This window comes from Schistocerca cancellata, chromosome 10 (genome assembly GCF_023864275.1).
Source record: "Schistocerca cancellata isolate TAMUIC-IGC-003103 chromosome 10, iqSchCanc2.1, whole genome shotgun sequence".
In the NCBI taxonomy this organism is placed as follows: domain Eukaryota; kingdom Metazoa; phylum Arthropoda; class Insecta; order Orthoptera; family Acrididae; genus Schistocerca; species Schistocerca cancellata.
In genome coordinates, this window is record NC_064635.1 from 603231 (window position 1) to 620317 (window position 17087).

A 17087-nucleotide genomic window follows, 5' to 3' on the forward strand; every position below is an offset into this window, starting at 1 on the left:
TCTAGGCACGTTAGCGGCTCCCTTCCCCCCAAGAGCTGGAAAAGGGACTCTTTCACTCACAGTAGTGACCAGAATTTACTGACAGTCGTGGCCCAGAAATGATCTGTTACAAATTGTAATCGTAAATTGGAACTTATAAATCCCATATTCCTTCATCCATTGAAGACTCACATTAATTTCATGTTTACTATTATGTTACATCAAATTTCACCTTGTATGGTATTGCAAAAGAAACCATCATAAAAACAACTAACAAGTAGTGACTGAACCGATTTGTCATTATTGATACCTTAGCATATCTACTTCTCTCTCTCTCTCTCTCTCTCTCTCTCTCTCTCTCACACACACACACACACACACACACACACACACACAGACACGTGCGCTTTTTCAATTTCTGCTCATGCCCAAATGTATGGGGGTCACACAGAAGGTCATGAGTGGTCTTTTGCTACATCTTCACTTAATGTCAAAAGCATGACTGACTGTAGGGGCTATTGAGTAAAATTTATTTGTGATTGAATTGAGGATTTTTGGCAGGGAGGCCACATTATATTACCTCAGATGGAGAGTCATTGACAGAAGCAGAAGTAACTTAAGTTGTGCCACAGGGAAGTGTGTTTGGGACCCCTTCTGTTGTGTCGTTTAAGAGGTGATCAAAAGTTTCATTGGAGGCCGTTACTGCTGTGTATATGCAACATAGCACGAGTATGATGCACCAAAGTGTAGGCACAGGATTAGTGTAGCATTTGTGCCTTCCCGACGTGCGTGCAGTAAATGCGGAAACTTGAACTGCGGCGATGTTCGTATCGAATGCGTCCGAACGGGACCGACATCCTGTTATTCTTTCCACAACTCTGAATGACAAGCACCGGTATACTTCTGTCGGAGAATGAAGAGAGTGCGCAAGGCAACACACGTTTCGAAAATGGAACGGTGCGACAAGTTCTGTGCCGGTCGTGACTTGACACGAGACACCGGTCGATCTCGGAGGCCAGCCTCGTCTGTGGCTGTCTGTGTGCCCAAAGCACCTTACGCGTTTTGGTGTCGAGGGCAACACTGGAGTGTGATGTTGTACGTGACAAAAGCTGGTGTGGCGAAGGGTGCTGCTGCTCCACAGCAACACACGTCCCCGTATAGCAAATCTTGTAACGCAGAATTTTCGCTGACTCGAGTGGGAGACATTAGAGGACCCACCCTATAGTCCTGAACCCCTCCCCTTCAGTGTTATCGTGCATCGGCCCCTCGAAAGGGTGACAGTTGCTGTCAGACAGGGATGTGACGAGGGCTGCAGATTCTGGGCTTTACGGCCCTTCAAAAAAAAAGACTTTTTTTCACCCTTTACATAATAATTAAATAGCAGACAATAGTAATGTCAGATTTTTTTGCACGTGGTGCAGTTATCTATACTGAAGTACTGACTGAAAAAAAGTGTACAGGCATTCAGTCGTATCTCGATAATATTTCGAAATGGTGTAGAGGTTGACGACTCACTTTAAATGGTCATATATGTACAATTGTGCACATCGTGAAACAAAAGAATGATGTTTTCTACAGCTTCGTTGTCTGTGATTCACAGTTTGATTTAATCAATTCGTTCAGATACGTGGGTATAACAATCTGAGGTATAGGAAAGAAATGACGATGTACAATCAGTTGTAGCTAAAGTGTGTAAGTGACAGGGTTTGTTGATAGGACATTGAGAATTTACAAGTTTTAAGGAAGGACTGTAAGTGAGGAATACGGGAGTGTATTACAACTCCTATGTACATTCGTCTGGTTCGCGAAGAAAGAGTAGACTGGTTACAGTGTCCACAGAGATGTTTAGCCCGTTATTCTTTCCACATTCTGTACACGATTGGAAAAAGGGAGAATCCCTGATAAGTAGTACAGTGAGAATTACTATCTTCTGTACACTTCACAGTAGTTTGCAGATTATGGATGTAGATGGAGAATTCCGACAACATAATAAAAATGAGACTGTTATTGCAAATTCCAGAGTTTGCAATCTGTGTGGACACGCTGTGACCTTATTTACCACTTAACTACAGCTATTATTAAAATAACAAGTATACAGCGAGCTATAGCTACGGTGGAAATGGAGTAGGCAGTGAGACGGGCGAACGGTCAGTGTCTCGCCGTCTGCAAAATGTGTGTCGTGTCAGGCAGTTGGGGAGCTGCAGAGCCGACATTTTGTGTCAGTTGTGGGATCTGTGATCTTTTGGGGTATACCAAATAATCTTGTGGGCATTCTCCATCTCACATAGGTTTTTACGAGATACAGGGGTAAGAGAGGGAGAAGAGGTGCCGGTTCGTCCGAAACGAGCACGGTCAGTTTCTTTCCTCGTCTTTCCTTAATCAGAGTTCGTACTCCATCTCCGGTGGCCACACTCTGGGATGCCCAAGTCTAATCTCGCTTCTTTTTCCACTGACCGGTCCCAGGCACTGTCGAGTGGTGCTCGAGGGCCGATACTGAGGAGAGCTGCCACGAGACAGTAGTTTTGTAGGAGCTGTCACCGAGATATTGGGTCGTAACATTTGTCACCTGTGTGAGGTGTTCTTTATGAAGCGTTCGGTTTCTGACCAGTAAGGGTACTGTCCCACTGCCCTGCATTTCTCACACATTACATAGCTTAGACTGCACATTTTGACAGCATTTAATCTCGAGTGCACCGTCCCAAAATATAGCATTATATTGGCCGACGCAAACAGTGAACTATTTGCTATCGTTTCGTATGTTGATTTCATTCAAAGTTTTTCCTATGATCAACTGTCGTTTGGTATCAAATGCCACTTACATCTCTGGAATTGTGGCAGTAAGTGTCACTACTCAAGGTAGGAGTGTGTCTCACTTCCTTTCTACTGTGCTGATGAAAGACGTCGTGAGGAAAGACGACGTAGTGTGCACGCATTTTTTTGTTTGTGTGCAGATACGAAATACAAATGTAAGCACAGTACAGCCACGAGACGAGACGGAGCACGAGTGCTTTCCTTGTGGAGAAGGAGCTGTCGACACCGACGTTACGTCTCGGGAAATCCGTGGATCCCAAAGAGGAAGAGGCTGAAACGACAGTGGCTGTTGTTCCAGAGAAAGAAAAACGGAAGAAGTTTGTGTGGAACTGCTTAATTAATTTCTTACTCGTGACTTTGGTATAATGATTATCTTTGTGTCGAAAGCTTATTGAAAGAACTAGCGATCTTAGTACTTTAAATAGTTTGGAGAAGCATATACAGGTATTTGCAGAACAGAATGTACGAGAAAAAGTAGACACCACTAGTGGTAATTCTAATCCTGTGGATGAGACTGTCAAGTATCGGAATGAATTTCAAAAATTGTGGCAAGAGTGAAATAACACTGAACAAGAACTTAACCCTCTAATGGTAAGTTTGGGGTTGGATCCAACCCCAGCGAGTCTGTTTTCTGTATAACTCCCACTCCCTTTTCTGAGAGCGCTGTGGTTCCAGCTACCCTACCAGCCAGTCGTCTCGAGAACGCCGAGGAGGCCACGTCAGTTGGTGAGTGACCTGCAGCTACCCTCTCTATCCGAAACCTACATTACCTGCGCCCGGGTTGGATCCGACCGCACCTTACTGTTTACGTCACACTTATTAGTTTCTTTTGTGGGGAGGATTCAACCTCATATTGATGTTTGTATTACATCTAAGTTTCGTTTTCTCTTTTAGTATCTTACTAAAATGGCGCATCAACTCCTTAGGCCTCCTGAGGAGATATACAACGAGGTTCTCTGATAGGAGGCTGAGTCAGAGGATGGTGACAATATCGATGCAGAAAACTGTTCAGAAACCGAGGATGATGTATTATCTAATACTGATGATGAGGATGATGTATTTCATTGTGCGGCAGGAGCAGTAGAGTTTGATAATTCTCAGTCAGATGTAGATGATGAGAGAAATTTTGAGCTAGGTAAAGACTTAGAGACAATATGGACCAACAAACCCATCCATTCAAAATTTTCTAGGACACCAGCATCAAATATTATTACTCATCTCCCTGGTCCACGTGGGGAAGGAAGGGGGGAGGGGAGGAGGCACGAGTGAATTGCAAATATTTTTATTATTTATAGATTCGAAAATTATAGAAAAAATTGTTTTGTACACAAATCTTGAATTCAAGAAATTTATGCAAAAGTACAATACGGTCCAGTGGTTTCATTCATCAGCAGAGAGCGTTGAAATAATAGGGTTGATGGGCCATGAGTTACATTTTAACACATATCCTGAATATCTTTGTACTGAGGAGACTAACATTACAAGATGTAAAAACTAATGAATATTTTGGTAATAAGTGAGAAAGATGTGAACAGACATCACTATTATTAGAAGATAAAGCTATGTGGATGACGTGCTGTTTTGAAAAAAATTGTGGAGAGCAATCTCATATTGTTTATTCATAAAGGTTACAGGCACTTTGGAATATCAAGTGTTTTATTATTATTATTATTATTATTATTATTATTATTATTATTATTATTTATTTTATGGCCTTCATTGGACCACTCTAGTTCAAAATACAAAGTTCTAAACAAGTTGTTACACAGGGATACAATTTGGTTCAACAATAACTTAATATGATATTTAGGTAATATAATTATTTGAGTCTATTCTTATATGAAAGGTGTTTTGTTCTTTTGTCTGCCCAATATTTCTTCATTCTTTCAGATATTTTCTTTCTTTCTTCATCCGAGACAACTCTTCCTGTACTCCTTTTGTTGATTTTCATTTGTAGTCTGGTTTGCGGGTCTTACAGTATTCTGTTTTTTTTCTGTCTTATTTTTTAGGTCATCTACTGTAATTTGAAGTTCTTTTATATCTTCCTTAATTTCTGTGATCCATTTAATGTCGCTCTTGCTATTTCACAATTTTTTTACTAATTCTGTTTTCTGGAGTTGTCATCAGATGTCCAAAGAATGAGATGCGTTTCTTCCTGATTGTGCTCATGACTGGTTCTATTTTCTTATATACTGTTTCATTTGATGCTATTCTCCAATGTCCATTTATTTTATACTGTTTATTTATACATGTCCTAATTATTCTTCTTTCTATTTTTAGTATTCTGTCAATTTCTGCTGTATTTGTTGTTTTGAAGATAGTTTCAGCTGCATACGTTATTTCTGGTTGTGTAACTGTTTTATAGTGTTTTAATTTTGCATCTATAGATAGGCTTTTTTTGTTGTATGTAGTTTTGGTAGTGTAATTTGCATAGTTCAGTTTTTTTATTCTATTCTGCCATGATGGCTTCTCATTTAGATTGTATGTTATTATTTCGCCTAAATATTTAAATTTATCAACAATTTTGATTTCCTGTTCTCCTATTGTAATTTTGTTTGCAAGTGGTGGATCAGTTAGCATAATCTCCGTTTTTTCAAATGATATTCTAAGGCCTTCTTTCTCTGCTATTTCTTGTAGTGATTTCACTTGTTGCCTGGCTTCTTGAATGGTGTTGGCTAGGAGAGCAAGATCATCAGTGAATCCCAAGCAGTTTAAGCTAATATCATCTTTTGCACTTCCAATTCTTATCCTCTTTGGATTGTCCTTGTACCATTCTCTCATTATGTATTCCAGTGCACAGTTGAACAGTAATGGTGATAGGCAGTCACCTTGTCTTAAGCCTGTTTTTATGAGGAAGGGTTCCGAAATTTCTCCTCCAAACTTCACTTTTGCTTTGGTGTTGGTTAGAGTGAGTTGTATTATTTTAATTAGTTTTGGATGGAGTCCTAGATTTCTTAAAATTTTTAATACTGAAGGTCTGTGGAGACAGTCATATGCCTTCTTAAAATCTACAAATGTTATTGCCAGAGGTTTGTTCCGTTTCTTGTAGTATGCCATAATCAATTTTAAACTAATTATCTGCTCTGCGCAGCTTCTCCATGGTCTGAAACCTCCCTGATATTCCCCTAACTCCTGTTCTAATTGCTCCTTGATTCTTTCATATAGGATCTTGGATAGAATTTTGTATGTGCAATCTAGGAGAGAGATTCCTCTGTAGTTGTCTGGGTTGCTCTTATCTCCCTTTTTGTGTAGTGGGTGGATGATAGCTGTGGTCCAATGTCCGGGAAATTGTTCTGTTACCCAAATTTTTGTTAGAGCCATGTGTAAGGAGGTCTTGACTGCGTCACTTGCATATTTCCACATTTCAACAAAAACCTGATCTTCTCCACATGCCTTATAATTTTTTTTTCTTTAAGAATTTTTTCTACTTCTTGGAAAGTTGGAGGGTCTAGTTTGTTAGGTTTGGTTTTTATTGGCGTATTTATGTTGATTTGTAAGGGTTCTTTGGGTTCCTTGCAATTCAGAAGTTTGTTAAATGCTTTTGCCATGATTTCTGCATTTTCCTTGTTACTGTGTATCATTCTTCCATCTTCATCTTTCAGTATTAATGTAGGGGCCTCATATTGTTGTAGTTGTTTCCCAAAGATTTTGTAGTAGTTCCTGGAGTTGGTTTTATGATAATTACCTTCTATAGACTTTATAATATCTTTATGAAATCCTCTCTTGATTCTTCTAATATTTTGAGTGAATTTTTTTCTTTCATTTTTTAGGTTGATGGCATTTTCTTCAGTTTTATGTGTTTGAAACTTTAACCATGCTTGGTGTCTATCTTCATGGAATTTGTCACATTCTGATGTCCACTGCATGTTTCCTTCGTGGGTTCAAGGGAGCTAGATTCTCTGCTTCTTTTTTAAGATTAGGCACTAGTTGTTCTAGATCATCTGTTAATTTGATTGTTTGTGTTATTTGTTGGTACTTATTATTTTTAATTAGCTGATGTGGGTCAAACCTCCTTTTTATTTTATTAGTTTTTCCGGTCCTCTTCTTTAACGGAGTGAATTTGATTTTAATTTTAACCATATAATGGTCTGAGCCTGTGTCTACTCCTCTCAGTACTTTAACATTGTGGATCTCCTTATGAATGGTCTAGCTGCCACTCGCCCTTCCTCCAGTCTGGATGTTTCCATGTTTTAAGTTTACTTGGCTTCCTCTTAAAGTATGTTGATTTAGATATAAGGTTGTGTTCTCTGCAGAGTTCTACAAGTCTTTGACCGTTTTTGTTTGTAAAATTATGTGGACTCCATTTTTCAATTATATCTTTATATTTCCTTTCTTTTCCCAGCTGAGCATTGAAATCTCCCAATAAGATTTTTACATTCTTTTTATTTACTCTGTTCACAGTTTGTTCTAGAAGGTCCCAAAATTTATCTACTTCTTTGTTTTTGTTAGACAATTTTTTTCATTTGTTGGGGCATGAGCATTTATTATTGTATAGGCTTATTTAGCTTAGAGTCGCAATTCTTGGTGATACTGCTTGGAAATCCGTTACTGAATCTATTATTTTTATGTTTACTAAAAACCCTGTTCCAAACTGGGGACATTGTTTCATTGCCCTCGGTCCTGGTTTCCCATTATAAGTTCTGTATCCAAGTGTATGAGTAAATTCTATTATTTTAAGGCTTTAAGACGAAAGAGAAGAGAAATATTAAGAACGTATGAGGTATGCCAGAGTGTTGAAGAAAATAGCGTTAGTGTCTCATGCACAATGTATCGTACAATTCTAAAGGCACTACATGATCTAAAAGCTGCAGATTTTTTTCATGAGTTACATAAAAGAAGTTGTCTGTGATGTCAGTCCAAATATGCAAAGTTATAGCCCATTAAGCAGGCTATGCCAGCCACTATAATAAATTGCTTAAAGGAATATTCTGTGGATATAGCAAACCATGGAGAATGTTAATGGATCATGGATCACAGTTTACTAGTAATCATTTCAAATAATTCTTAACACGGGTAGGAGTTAGACACATTTGTATATCAAAGTTCCAGCCAAAATCAAACCCATGTGAACGAGTCGTGAAAGAGATTGGATGTTTATGTAGGACGTATTATTCTGATAGGGATTATCTGAGCACAAGTCGTATGTCTGAGTTCCAAGGAACCTTGAATGAGTTACCACATATGTCTACAGGACTATCCCCTGTAGAGGTAATGAATAAAAATTTTATTGCTAAGCCATTTGAATGATCTACTTTAAGAAAAAAACTACATAGTAGGTGATAATCTACAGACATGCAGAATTACGAGTAAGGAAATACAATGAGAGAGCACAAATTCCATTATTCCAGACAAATGACATAGTTCTAATCAAAGAATTCTGTCAGAACTTGGACTTCGAGAAGCAAATAAGTAAGTTTTTTCCTAGGTATTGTGGACCTTTTAAGATAACAGGGATATCACATCGTTAAAGCATTGTTTCTGGTGGACCCAAGAATGGGTCGAGAAAAATAACTTTACAATATTGATCCATTAAAGAAGTTCATAACCTCAGGAGAATCTGATCCTCCGTAGAAGAGTTAAAGTCCCTTAGACAGCTGTTGCACATTATCAAGTGCAGCAGTAGCAGTAAACTGATAACGAGTGCGTAATTGCTCCAAAGAGCAAAGAAATAAGTTGTGACAAACATTAAGTCCAAAAATACAATTTATATGTGTGGAATATATTGTATAATCACGTGAATACATACATATCCTTCTTGTGATATAATCAATATTATGAAAAGGAAAGTTGCTATTCACCATATAGTGGAGATGTTGAGTTGCAGATAGGCCAACAAAAAGTCTGTCGCAAATTAGCTTTCGGCCAGTATGGCCTTCATCAAAAATAGATGACTGTGACACACACACACACACACACACACACACACACACACACACACACATCTATCTTTACGAAGGTCATACTGACGAAAAGCTAATTTGTGACAGTCTTTTTGTTATGCTTATCTGCGACTCAGCATCTCTGCTATATGGTGAGTAGAAATTTTTCTTTTCATATTATGGTTACATTCCATCCTGGATTTTCTATTATTTGATTCTTGTGATGGTATGTGATACACGGTGACATTAAGACACTTGACTACATATGACTAACCACTGATGTATGACTACCACATCTCTACGGACTATCAATAGGGGTGTGTTGAGATCAGTTTTGGAGCCTGTACGAGTGAAACTTTGACGAGTCCATTTTGTAGAGCATGCTGACCACTCTTCATTCTCATTATTGTACACGAGATCTTTCATCTTAGTAGCTGTTAAAGGTAGCAACATGTCCCACTTACTTTTTGCTGTGCCGACAAAAGGTGATTTTGTAGAAACATATTGTGCATGCGTTATTTTGTTTGTACGTGGATACGAAATACAAATGGAAGCACAGTACAACCACGAGGCACGACGCAGAGCTATTGTTTTCGCGGTGGAAGAGGAGCCGTTTCTACTTTGACATCGTGACTGGGGTGCCGTCTGTGCCGAAGAAGAGGAGGTCGGGACAACACTGGCTGTTGTTCTGGGACAAGAAAAATAATTGAAGATTGTACAGAATTACTTAATTTCTTTCTTACGTTTTGACTTTGGGGTACTAACGGTCCTCTGTCTACGAGTTCAGTTATTAAGAGCTTAAATGTGAATGTTTAATTGATATGTTGAAAGTGTTATGGGGACTGTTAAATAGAGAAAGATTTTGAAAAGAAGTGGTTACCCAATTTCGTAGCTAGTGAATAGTAAACATAATCTTCCACTATCACAGTGCTTTCCTGCAGAGGACGAAGAAGTTCGATACAGCTACGAGTGGTACTGTGTAGCGAGACGACAGCTGTGAGGTGAGGAGCAACTCGAGTGCAGAAAGACGTGTAAAGGTAAAGATAATTATGAACGTACGACTGGCAGATCTCAGTTACCGAATCGGTACCCCGGTTAAGTACTCTCCGGCAGCAAACGGCAGAGGTAACATTCCGGAATGGACTCGTAGATGTGGAAGCATTTGTGGTACCATACGAGAGCTGCAGGTCATGTGCAATTTTGAGAACCAATTTTGTTCGAATTGGCTCTCGCTGTGAGAACCTAGAAACTTTTAATTCTTACCATACGACGAGTGCCGACTTTTCTTTTTTTTTATCGATAAGATTTTTTCCTCTAACATTAGTGCACACCGAAGTTACGGCCCGTTGTTTTAACCGAGACACTTCGCGAATACCTATTCTGAGACATTTCTCACACGTAGGCCCGTGGGGAGAAAAGGAAGACTGGACGGAGAAATTCCGACGTGTGATCACGGACAGGCTGGGCATCACAGCGGGAGAACCGTACCACGACATCCGCTTCAACCTGATGGCGGTGGTCCCCGACCGGAGGATTGCACTCACCCGCAAGATCAAGATGCTCAAGACCAACAGGTGAGCCACATCTCTTCACTACACAATCTTTAGCTGTCTGTCTGCTACACAAAAATGCTCTCCTTCACATTCTCGGTCTCCCGGGAAATAAGAAATCCCAAATACTGGAATCAATTTCCACTCGTTTCCACAGTCTTTATTAAATATCCCCCATTGCACTCTGGCTCGCACCAGCTTGCCGAATTGTTGACTTTTCTGTACCTCTGTCCCTGTGCACTCCATAGTGCCTCGTTATCTTCGTACCTTTCCCTCCTCATTCGTACATAAGTTGAAATGTTCTGAAATAGGGGAAATTATCGCTACTGCCTCCTTTTGTCTCCAGGGAGGGTGGTGGGGTAGTTAGAATTTGCTCGGGGTGCCGGATCGTACTGACAAAGTTTTGGTCCTCAGTCTGTTACTTATCTCGAGCTACACAGATGATCTGCCTCTACCACTGCACGTGAAATTTTCAGTACACTCGCTGTAGGATCGAAGGCAGTTTTCAGATCTAAGTTGAAGGCATTTGTTCTGCATGCCTGCTGTGTTGTGTGATTTATATACAGATTCTAGTATGCAATCCAAAACACTAATTTTTTTCATTTTTATTTATTTGCACTGTGTTTTCTGTGGATAGTATATCTAGAAAGTTATTTCACGAGAGTAGCTTCATTTCAGACAGCTCTACAAATTGTTGCTTTCTTCTTACATTTCCCAGCATTTGTTTGCTACTTTTGCACAAATATTTTGCAAATAAAAGCCCACAGTGTCGAACTTCAGTTTTTGCGATCCGCAGGCAAATTGTGCTGGAAGCCTTGCAGCAGCTGGTGAAGCTGACACAGTCTGAGCAGCACCGACACCGGCAGCAGCGGGAGGAGGAAGGAGACGAGAAGCCGTCGGCATCGGCAGTCACGGAGGACGAGGAGCGCGACGACGTGCCGGGTGGCGACGGAACCGACGGTGACGCGGAGGCAGACGGACTGTCGCCGGCACGCGACAGGTGGGCATTTCTCTGCTGCTCACAATATGTTTCTCTACTCACGAGCCATAAATTTTGGCTGCATTTCGTGAAATTGCTTCACTTTACAGTTCGGCACGAGAGATAATCCGGGGTGACTAGCCGGTGCGTAGTACAGTATCTGTTGTAAAGTCACACTTTGTGAATCAGAATTTCTACACACATTTCCCTGGAAGATAAGAGCAGAGGTGTCAAGTATATAATAGCTGTAAATACATTTTTGAGAATTACAGAATATTCCCTCTCCCTGTAAGGTGAGTTACCGGAAAAAATATTGCAACTGCGTCTGTAAGCCTTTGCTTGTGAAACCCGTCACGGAGAAGGCACATTCTTGAGTGACACAGTCAGTGACTTGTCTTACGTTATCAAAATTGGTTTTAGAACCGAAGGGGAATAACTAACAACCCACCTGTAAGTGTATTAACCTGTTATCCTGGATCGAACTCGGTGTCTCTACAGTGGGAGTTTGCCGTATTGCTGTAAACTGCTTTAATGATAGATTCTCAACTAGTGACTGCAACACAGTGTTTGGATTACTTTAACTCTTTTTGCACTCTTATTAAAACTTGAAGCAACAGAATGGCCAGTCTCCATTCTCACTTAAGATATTGACCGTAAGTAGACACACACTATAACCTCCAGATCAGTGTCACTGAATGTTTAGAGTACACTTTTGTATAAGAAGTTTCACAGATGAACATTCCAAACTCGGTACCAAATTATGCAGTTAGTGGATGCAATAGGTTTCACGAGGACTGATGACGGTGCACAGAAATGTATACAGTTGACACTAAGAAATTAACAACTTAGTATAAGGAGACAGTAACCTCGTAGCATTATATGGCTAACGGATTGGTGCCATCTGAATTTTGATCAGGGAGACTCACAGAGAGATGACATACAGAATTGCACATGCCGACACGTCGACTGCTGGCATCCGACATCGGTACTTAGGTATTGCGTCTAAGAAGTGGAAGCACATGGTAGATTCTAGGTCGGAAGGAGCATTTATGAACTGGTGTAAAGATATTTTTGTATTTTGGAAACTATGTAATAATTTATGAAACAGTATAGTTGAAATTTATTGAAATTTACTGGAGTGAAAGAGCTATACATTTAGGCAATAATTTGGCTGCATAATGATCAGTTAGTAAATAAAAAAAGGTACAGAACTATTGTGTATAACTACACTTTGAATTCACTTCTTACAAGTAAAGTTGCAAGTTTTGAATTCATGTTAGTTGATGCAAATACTTAGTTAATGGTATAATTGATTAATGATGGGTTCTGTTTGGTCCAAAGAATTAGGGCAACAGAAGTATAGTGTAAAACTTAGAAATTAAACAGGTATAGTGGTGCAAAATGCCAATGTAATTTTGAGTGTGTCTAAATTTTAATTACATTTCTCTGCTGAATTAATTAGTTTCAAGAAAATTAAAACTCATTTCTCTAAAGTCTAGATTCCATTATTCCTAATGCGTGTGTCAGTGTGTCCAAAACTGTTGATTACCTCTTCTATGGTCCCCCATAGTAATAATTATAGTGATCGATTACTCTTAATTAACACGATCTTTGGAAAAATCAGATGTGTCGTTGCAGGTAGCATATTGAAAAATATTGTCCGGGTATTGAATTTGTGTGAAATGCAATAAAGACAGATGTAAGCTCAGACTACATATATACAATGTGGATAGCTAGATTCAAAACGAAAAAGATAATCAATTACGACTGGAATCACGATAGTTCCAGCTGACATTGTTATACGCCGTGTAAATGAGATTCGAATGTGTAGCCGGCACACAGATGGGGGGACCGAAAATGTTGCTATGCTTTCGGATATACACTGACGGGGAAAAAAATCACGGCACCAAAAGATAATTAATGTAGAGTAATGAAATTTCAGTAATATATTTGTCTAAGTAACGTATTCAACTGATAACATTGCAAGATGACAGGTTAATGTAAGCTCGAGATAAGCCACTGCAAATGTAAAACGCCGGTCCATCAGTGACCGGTATAATGGCTAAACTGTGGAATGCGAGCACGTAAACGTGAACGCAATCTGTCGTTCTGGTGCCGAATGTCAGTTTGAGGGATAAGTTCCGTGCCTGTCGCACTCGATCGGTCAGTACAGTGACGCTTAACACTCTCTGTGGACGACGCCGGAGTCGTCGTCCGACGGTGTCCCGTACGTGCCCGATCGGAGAAAGATCCGGCGATCGAGCAGGCGAAGGCAGCGTGCCGGCACTCTGTAGAGTGTGTCAGGTTACACTATCGGGATGTGGGTGAGCGTAATCCTGTAGGCAGACGTCCCCCGGAATGCCGTTCGTGAACGGCAACACGACCACTCGAATCGCCAGATCGACTGGCAGACTTGCAGTCGTGTCGCTCGGGATAGCTACGAGAGTGCTCCTGCTGTCGTACGAAACAGCACACCGGACCGGAACTCCGGGTGTGGGTCCGGTGTGTCTAGCGTACAGACAGCTGATTGCAAGCTCTCAACTGGCCTCCTCCTAAGCAACATACAGCCATCACTGGCACTCGGCCAGAACCAGATTTCATCAGAAAATACGAGAAGCCTCCTCCCTGACCTCCATCGAGCTCTGTCTCGACGTCACCGGAGGTGCAAATGGTGGCGGTTCGGGGTCAGTGGAATGCACGTCACGGGGCATCTGGGTCGGAGCTGTCCTCGGAATATCCAATTTGTAACAGTTTGTCGTGTCAGCTGCCGCTCGTATTGCCACTCGTAGTGCGACACACCAGAGCCGTACACTGAACGCGGCGGTCGTTCTCGTGACCGCCCCTACCGGCAGTCGCGTACCGAGGCTACGTTCCTGCCGAGCCTTTCCGCAGTATCGCAGGAGGGACGTCCGGTTTCTCGTAGCCCTGTTACGGGACCTCGTTGAAACTCACTCGTGTGTTAACGTCTTTGTCATCTTAAAGGCGTTCTTAACTGACATCGGCTCACCTCGGCCGATCTCGAAGGTAACTGACGCTCACAACCGTTACGGCGTATATTTAAAACGAACTTTATTTCTGTCCTTATAGTGGCGATACTAGTGCCACTCTTGATGCGAGTGGCACACAATTTGAATAGACGTAATCTTTTACACGGAGAAACGTGCCTATCAATTTCTGTTTATGCTGCACGCCTCCCCCTTTGTATTGTGTTTTTTTTTCTGTCAGTGTGTAAACACAGTGGGTCAGTTTTTTTATCTCTAAATAACAAAATATTTCAAAAACTATGCGTAGGATTAAAAAATGAAAAAAATACGTGTTCAGTATTTTCGAAAATGCTTCCGGTGATACGGTGCTGACCCTGTGCCGTATCCCGAGAGGGTGGGTGGGAGTCAACTTCGAGACCTTGTATAAGGACACCGACACGTCATTCGGAAGTTCGCTCCGGCCTCCAGCAGGGGAGTCCGACGCAGTGCATTGTGCTAGGGAGGAGCAGGTCGGGCGGGCCTGTGGGCCAGGGGCCAGCAGGTATCGGGACCGGGAAGTGGGGAGGCGGGACTACAGGGTCAGAAGATGAATTGGGAGGACAACTTCCATCTGCAGTGCAATTGGGCGGAATATGGGTAGCACGGGTCGTGAAGCGGCCACCGAACTTTGACAGTTGTGTTCCGTCACTGGTCGGTCGCCTCTGCTCTCGACCGCTGTCGGGTGTCAGCCTTTCGTTTTGGTGGACAGCTGGTTGGTGGTCGTGCCAGTTTAAAGGGACACAAAATTATCCTCTCAGCAGACATAACTTGTCCTTAGTCATGGCGTTTCGTTGTGGAACTCTGTTTTAGCCACTGTGTAACTGAGAACTGAGATTACTACTACTACTACTACAACTACAGTAATGAAAAGTCTCAGTACAACACAAATAATTGAAGGACTGAAGGTAAGAACTCGCCATATAATAGAGGAACAGAGTCATCAAAAGGCATGTGAACTGGACTGAGAAGTCTGTAGCATTCGGAGGAATTCTTTTTTGGATCTGTAAAGCATGTACGCTATGATGATGTTCTGTTGTCTACATTTAATTTCTGTGAGCTGTAACTGCTGGATATTATTTTGCAAACTTTTTTATTCATCCCCAGCTTTGACGCTTTATATTTCTCTGACCTTTCTTCTATATAATGCAGTCTGCATTTACGCGAGAAGTAAATAGGCTTCCACACGACATCAAAGTCATTAAAATAAACGTGAAGAATCTCTTCGAAAGTACTTCCCATTTGTTCTTCAGAGACAGTATGTTTACCTCTTCTTAATAAAATTTTCTAAATACAGGAACATGACATATCTCTTCTCTCCGTATGGCACAAAAGAGTGTAAATGTCAACTTGACAGTTTGATACATCACGAGAGAATGAATACTTTTTAAAATGTTCGTTTGTTTCTGCAATTGCTTCCGATACTGTCGACTGTCGGGCTCACTCTGGGGCTAATGTGTTACTCCGACCTGGGGCAATGATCCTCGAAACCCGCACAAATGCCCCACGAGTTCTCTCTCCCCCGAAGTTAATATGTCTGTCCTTTCAGTTCGGAGACACGTGTTGTCCCTCGAGAGACTCACTGTGTGCAAAATAATTAACAAAATTGCACATCCTCTCTCTCTCTCTCTCTCTCTCTCTCTCTCTCTCTCTCTCTCTCTCTCTCTCTCTCTCTCTCTCACACACACACAAAGAAAGCAGTATTTACTGTGAAGAAATGCTGAGACAAACTAAATTAACGTAAATTATGGCCAGGAGGGTGGTGAGAACCGAGAAAGTGGTGTAACATGAGTTCCCACTTCCAGAGTTTTGAGAAACTGGTGTCCGGGGGAAGAACCCATATATTGCGTGTGGTGAGGTCACGACTGTCGTGTTGTAGAGCGTATATCCTTGTATGTTGCCTGTTACACCCTCTGCCTGTGACTATTCATCCTCACTGATCATGTGGTGGCCATCATGCCAGTGTTAAAAGACCGAACAGTGTTTTCATAACAGCTGGTATATGACATATCGTTTCACAGGTGGCCCTCCCTTTGATAGTATATGTTTTGTCAGTTACACGGCGGGTATGGGTGGTGGTATGAGGGTGCGTAGGGCAAATCTTGCAGTGGGTATGGTCATAGGGGTAGAGGAGCCAGAGGGTAGGGAGACTGGTGGAGAAGGAGCACAGGGTCTGACAAGGATACGGCAGAGATTGAGAGGGTGATGAAAAGCTATTCTAGGTGTGGTGGGCAAAATCTCAGACAGAATGGATGCCATTTCAGGGCACAATTTTAGGGATTCGTGGCCTCATTGTGAAGTAGCTGATTAATACAGGGTTATTACAAATGATTGAAGCGATTTCACAGCTCTACAATAACTTTATTATTTGAGATATTTTCACAATGCTTTGCACACACGTACAAAAACTCAAAAAGTTTTTTTAGGCATTCACAAATGTTTGATATGTGCCCCTTTAGTGATTCGGCAGACATCAAGCCGATAATAGAGTTCCTCCCACACTCGGCGCAGCATGTCCCCATCAATGAGTTCGAAAGCATCGTTGATGCGAGCTCGCAGTTCTGGCACGTTTCTTGGTAGAGGAGGTTTAAACACTGAATCTTTCACATAACCCCATCACTTCATCACTGAAAACAAGTTTCGCACTGAACGCATCCTCTTCCACGAGCTGTTGCAACCGCGCCGAAAATTCGAAGCGTTTGACTTTGTCATCGGGTGTCAGGGCTTGTAGCAATTGTAAACGGTAAGGCTTCTGCTTTAGCCTTTTCCGTAAGATTTTCCAAACCGTCGGCTGTGGTACGTTTAGCTCCCTGCTTGCTTTATTCGTCGACTTCCGCGGGCTACGCGTGAAACTTGCCCGCACGCGTTC

General features: G+C 41.4%; 1 protein-coding gene across 2 annotated transcripts in view; it reads left to right on the plus strand.

Moving 5' to 3' along the window:
• Positions 1-17087, plus strand: part of LOC126106906 (ubiquitin carboxyl-terminal hydrolase calypso) — a 199011-nt gene that overhangs the window by 93890 nt on the left and 88034 nt on the right. For both annotated transcript variants that reach the window (XM_049913323.1, XM_049913324.1), the window contains exons 5-6: positions 10072-10243; positions 11016-11219. In XM_049913323.1, coding sequence (XP_049769280.1) covers positions 10072-10243; positions 11016-11219 — 376 coding nt within the window. The remainder of the gene's footprint in view (positions 1-10071; positions 10244-11015; positions 11220-17087) is intronic.